The following is a 5,520-nucleotide window of genomic DNA, read 5'->3' on the forward strand; positions in this document are numbered from 1 at the left end:
TATAGTCAACTGTTATAAACAATTGCTAATATCTAATAAACCACATCACTTGCAGCTACCAAAATTATTGCAGAATATAAAGGAAAGTCCATTCTATATTCTGTATGCTTCAATGTGCATAATTAATCACGCATTTCTATTAAAATAACGAAAATGTGTTACGATTGAATACGACGGGTGTAACACTCTTCCAAAGAATGTTTAATAACTCTTGAACCAAATCGAATATATTAATAAAAATTATATGAGAATGTAGCTAAAGGAGTTGCCTTCCAGCTGCAAGTAGTTACATGCATGGGAATTTACCAGAAACCTATGAAATTATTGAAAATCCGTAAAAGTATGCGTTATCGTTCCCGACATCACGTTCTAAATTTGTTAATAACTAATTATTGAAAGGTCCGAATGCATTAAGATCTATATGGGAAAGTTCCTAAAGGTTCATACTTCATTCTTCAATTCTAAAAGTTCATAAAATCATCCTAATTATTGAGTTATTAATGAAAATGTCGGAAATATGCTACGCTTAAATCCGACGAGTATAATACTAACCCAAAGAATGCTTAATATCTCGCAAATCACGAAGAATATTTTAATGAAAATTGAATGAGAAAGTAGCTAAGGGAATAGCCTTTCAAACGCATGTATCAAAGTGCATAAATTATTTGCATAAAGCTACGAAATTAATGAAAAACCTGAAGAGCGTGCGGTATCGCTACCGACACACTGCACAGTAATTGTTAATAATTAACTACTGAAGAAAGCTAGGGTCTTCAAACCTATACGAGAAAGTTTCTGAAGGTTCATACTTTATTCTTTGATTCTAAAAGTTCACTAAATTAGCGTTATTATTGAGTTATTAATTAAAATGACGGAAATGTTTTACGTTGGAATGCGACGAGTGTAGTACTTACCCAAATAATGTGTAATATCTTGCACATTACGACAGATATGATAATGAAAATACAACGAGAAAGTAGGTGAAGGAATAGCCTTTCGAACGCATGTATGAAAGTGCATGAATTATTTGTATAAAGCTACAAAATTAATGAAAAACCAATACGGTGTGCAATACCGCCACAGACACTCCGCACAATAATTTTTAATAACAAATTACTGAAAGGATATAGTATAATAAAATGTATATGTGAAAGTTGCTAAAGGTCCACACTTCATTCTTCAATACTAAAAGTACACAAAATCGTCCTAATTATTGAGTTATTAATGATTTTTCACAGGGCCACGTGGCTGAGGCTCTGGGGGGTGGAGCTCAGCGGTCCGTCGACCAGTAGGAAACGTTTTCTCTCTATCCTTCTTGCACACTAGTGCGTTCCTTATCTAATACTTCTGTTTATATTCTGTGTTCCTATTAAGAAGTCGTAGTTCGTGTCTCCAAACGCGAGATGGCGTTAGCCTCGCCCGCCACTTTTTTCTGTCCTTGTCAATCCCTATTGCTTTCCTTGTCTAACACGCGTCACTATTGCTATCCTTATCTACCCGTATTTCTTTCCTTGTTTAACCCGTTTTTCTATCGCTATCCTTGTTTACTAGTATTCCTTTCCTTGTCTTACCGGTTTCTCTATTGCTATCCTTGTTTACCCGTATTCCTTTCTTTGTCTAACTCGTTTCTCTAGTATTATCCTTGTCTACCGCTATTCCTAACCCTTGTTTTTCTTCGCTATTACTATCTTCATCATTCCTATTATATTTAATTGATACTTCTAATCAATTCTTGATTGCTTTAGCGTTACTAATAATGTAGATAGTAAAATACAGTTTTTGGCTTATTTTCAAGTACTTTAATTATGGAATACTTAGTATTTCCAATCGAAAAGCAATTTAGATGGTTGTCTATAATTATTGGAAGCCTTAAATAAATGTATTGCATGTTTCAACTTAATAGAACAGATTGATATGTTAATTTTGCATGTAATTAACAATTGTATTTAGTGAATTTGTAGAAATTGTTTATAACTGTTATTAATAATTAGTACTTCGTTAAATCCAATTCTGATAGATGTCATAACAGTGTAATGCACTCAAGAGTTGGCCAGTGGTTAAAAATTTTTAGTTCACATGCATTTCTGATAAATTAATATTATATTTTTATGTATATCTTTTTACGTATATACTCCATTTCTTTTTTTCAATTCTTTTCTTACGAGGTGCTGCAATAATCTTATTTAATACCTTGAACACCAGATGTCAGCACTATATATTATTTTCATTCCGTTTAATTCTCCACCTACATAACAGATGTCACCACGTCATCGATTTCTGTAGTTTTAACTTAAAAATAACTATAATAAACATACTCTCGTTACTATTTGATATAAAAAAAAAAATTTCTTTAATAGGAAATAGGTTTTCTAAAATATGAACGCATTTTAGTAAGAAATTCGATGTATTTTATTATTATATCTTGTTAATCATTACAGAAGGCCATTCAAAGTATAGAACATGTGTTTTGAAATGCTGGAATCTTAATATTATTACAAAATTTCGTCAGAATCAAAGCTCAGAGACAAATATTCCATTATTCGACAAAACAACAATTATGTCAACAATAGAATTATAAAACTACGAAGAACTTCTTTCAAAAAAATATGTTTTAATAATAACCCAACTTTTTTTCATTTATAAAAATACATAAATTATTTATTAATGAACAAGTATAAATTATAGACTAAACAGTGTGTTCTAAGTTTATAAATGATGTTATGTAAACGTATAAATTGCAGAAAATATTAAAATACAAATTATTTAGGTACTATTTATACATTATGACTTCTGATTAAATATAAATGATTTACAAACCCATACTTGTTTCAACTTTTTTTGTCATTTCAATAAGTATCTTATGTCTTCAAAATTTTGCACAATCCTTTTCGAACACACTGCATCTATTCGAAATTTAATCTTTTAGTAATTCAATTTTTTTTAAATAATTTATTATCTATCTACTAATATTATCTAAATTAATTGATAAATCTTATCTAAAATGGATACGAAAATTCACATCAATTTTTCTTCGACTATTTAAACGAGAAAATATGTGTTTCAAAGGTCAGGAAAGGGTTAAAAATGGTGCTTAACCTTCGGACAGCTTTAAGATCTCTTGTTTCAACCGATATTCCGAACAAAATCACAAAATCCCTCTCCTTATCGATATATTTACAGATTTAAACGATACAATGCCTGGTAAAATTAAAAAATATGCTAAAAAGATTCTAGTATTGCGTCATATTGGACCCAACATCCGCTGTCCAAGAGTTACTATTACTACCGACGGTAAAGAAGAATTTGTAAGGGAGATAAAAACAATCATCTGTAATTGGTCAATGTTGTGTTGGATGATTTTACAAATAAAACGTTTCATTTTCTGAAAGTAAATCCTTTCCGGCGGCTTTTAATGTCGACCAACTGTTGTGCCTGTTTCTTGAGAGTGTTTCTAGTTGGTACATCCTCCTCGTCTTCAGAAGGCACAGCCGCCGGTGTTGTCGAGGATGGAAATCGTGGAAAGAGCGGTCCTCCATTTGCACGTGCTGTTTTCCCCTCTGCTGAAGTCGTTGCAATTGATACCGTTTCGAACTGGATGATAAAAGAAATCATTATTTATATATACAGTGAATATTATTTTAAGTGCACAATCACTGCTTGAGGGTATTAAAAAATAGTATTTCTTAGGATGAAATGTTAGGTTAGATTATTGTGAATGATAAGACAATTTATTGGATTGGTTGGTAATATACATATATTAAAATGAAAATTCGTCAAATATTAAGTAACATTTAATTCGACTTAGGACTTATCGACCGGTAATGTGACATAACCTGAAAATTTTCATTTTAGAATCATTTGACGATCTTTCTATTGTGAATTACTGAACTTTCTTTCATGTGAAGTATGGTATAGTATAATTAAGGGAGAATCTATGAAAATATACCTAATTTTGATGAAATTTATCAATTGGCGCAAAATTGATTAATAATACAGGGTGAATTCGTAAGGCAAGTGATTATTATTAATAATAGAAATGAATAGCCGGAATATTTATCTATCGTACTTAAATTCAACTAGCTTGCGGATTTTTATGCAAAATTCATATCTTTACGACTATAATTTAAAAAATAGAAGCTAGATAGACAATTGTTTTATCCTATATATTTTTGCTTATCGTATGCATTCTGTGTACTTTTGTGCCTTCAAATTTTCCATAAATGCATCAAAATCCACAGTCCAGTAATAACAAACTTCCAAGTTTACCTTATCAACTAATATTTCATCCAACACTTCCATATACTTCTCCGGTCCTCCCAAAGCATCTATAATACTTTTCGTTTTTTCGTTCATCAGATCGACGAGTTGCAAAGGATCTTCAATTGCACTCGGTTCTTCGGGCAATTTCTCGATCACATCCTAAACAAAATTTACATTAATCACGCAGAAATTTTCTCTCAAACGATCCTCTTCCCTCTCTCTCTCTCTCTTCACCTCGTTAAAAAAAAGAAGAAGATGAAAACTCTCGTCCTATTTTACAGATAGAGCTCTTACTTCGTTCCACGCAAAAGGATCAACCAAACCACTGTGTGCACTTCTTTTCACACAGTTTAACGTTTAATTTCCACGAAAGGGAAGGATTTCTCTCCGACATTCGAAATTCACGTTTTCTTCCGTACGAGAACGTACCTTTTTCCCGTTTCGAATATTTGTACACGCCCAGAAGAGAAGTGAAAGAGGACACAGATAGTATTGGTAAGTCGAGTTAACGAGTAAGGGCACGGATTCTAGGGATCGATTGAATCAATAATTGATTTTCACGTGGCTCGCCGTGCTACCGAAGTGTTTATTTTCGATCACCTCAGGTGAGGTGTTAATGCGTAGGACAGCGGCTTCTTCAGGTGAGAATTACAGGCAGAGATTGTTCAAGCAAGTTCATTGGTGAACGACGACCAAGAAGGATGGCTGTCGGGGGTGTTAAACCTCCAGAGACAATATAATAGGTACGAAAACCTCGAAGCGATTCCATTGCGGTGAACGCCATTGATGGCGGCTTCACTAATTTAATTAGGAATTTACACGGTATTTCCATCGACCATTTTAACACGATATCACCTCTTTCGATGCTTTGAATTTCATTTTGTAATCACTTCCCTTGGGAAGTGTTAATTCGTCGCGATATCCTTTTTGGTTTATCGAACAGGCGTGTGTTAACTAAAAAGCTTCCATAAAGGTAATTACCGACGATTGGTAGTCGTATAGATAAGAGCAACGTTTCTTCTTTTTTTTTCGTTCTCTTCGACTATGTATCGGCACATTTGCAGTTACACATTTTAATTTTAGTATTAAGTTATCCTGAAAATTCTCACGGTTTCAAGCTGTTCGTTTTGAGAAAGCGTAACTTCGGTAAAATGAAATATTTTTGTTTGAAATAATTTCTGTAACGTTGGACACATTTTAAAAATCCAAATATTTAAAGCTTAGAATAAAAAAAAATTCTGGATAATCAAGTTGGACCAG

General features: G+C 32.6%; 1 protein-coding gene across 1 annotated transcript in view; it reads right to left on the reverse strand.

Annotated features, from left to right (window-relative positions):
* Positions 1 to 3,375: 3,375 nt before the first annotated feature.
* Positions 3,376 to 5,520, reverse strand: part of LOC108576754 (coiled-coil domain-containing protein 151) — a 4,028-nt gene continuing 1,883 nt past the window's right edge. The window contains exons 5-6 of the mRNA XM_017939810.1: positions 4,267 to 4,419; positions 3,376 to 3,591 (exon numbers count right to left, since the gene is read on the reverse strand). Coding sequence (XP_017795299.1) covers positions 3,376 to 3,591; positions 4,267 to 4,419 — 369 coding nt within the window. The remainder of the gene's footprint in view (positions 3,592 to 4,266; positions 4,420 to 5,520) is intronic.

Source organism: Habropoda laboriosa, unplaced genomic scaffold, assembly GCF_001263275.1.
Source record: "Habropoda laboriosa isolate 0110345459 unplaced genomic scaffold, ASM126327v1 scaffold447, whole genome shotgun sequence".
NCBI classification, from domain to species: Eukaryota; Metazoa; Arthropoda; class Insecta; order Hymenoptera; family Apidae; genus Habropoda; species Habropoda laboriosa.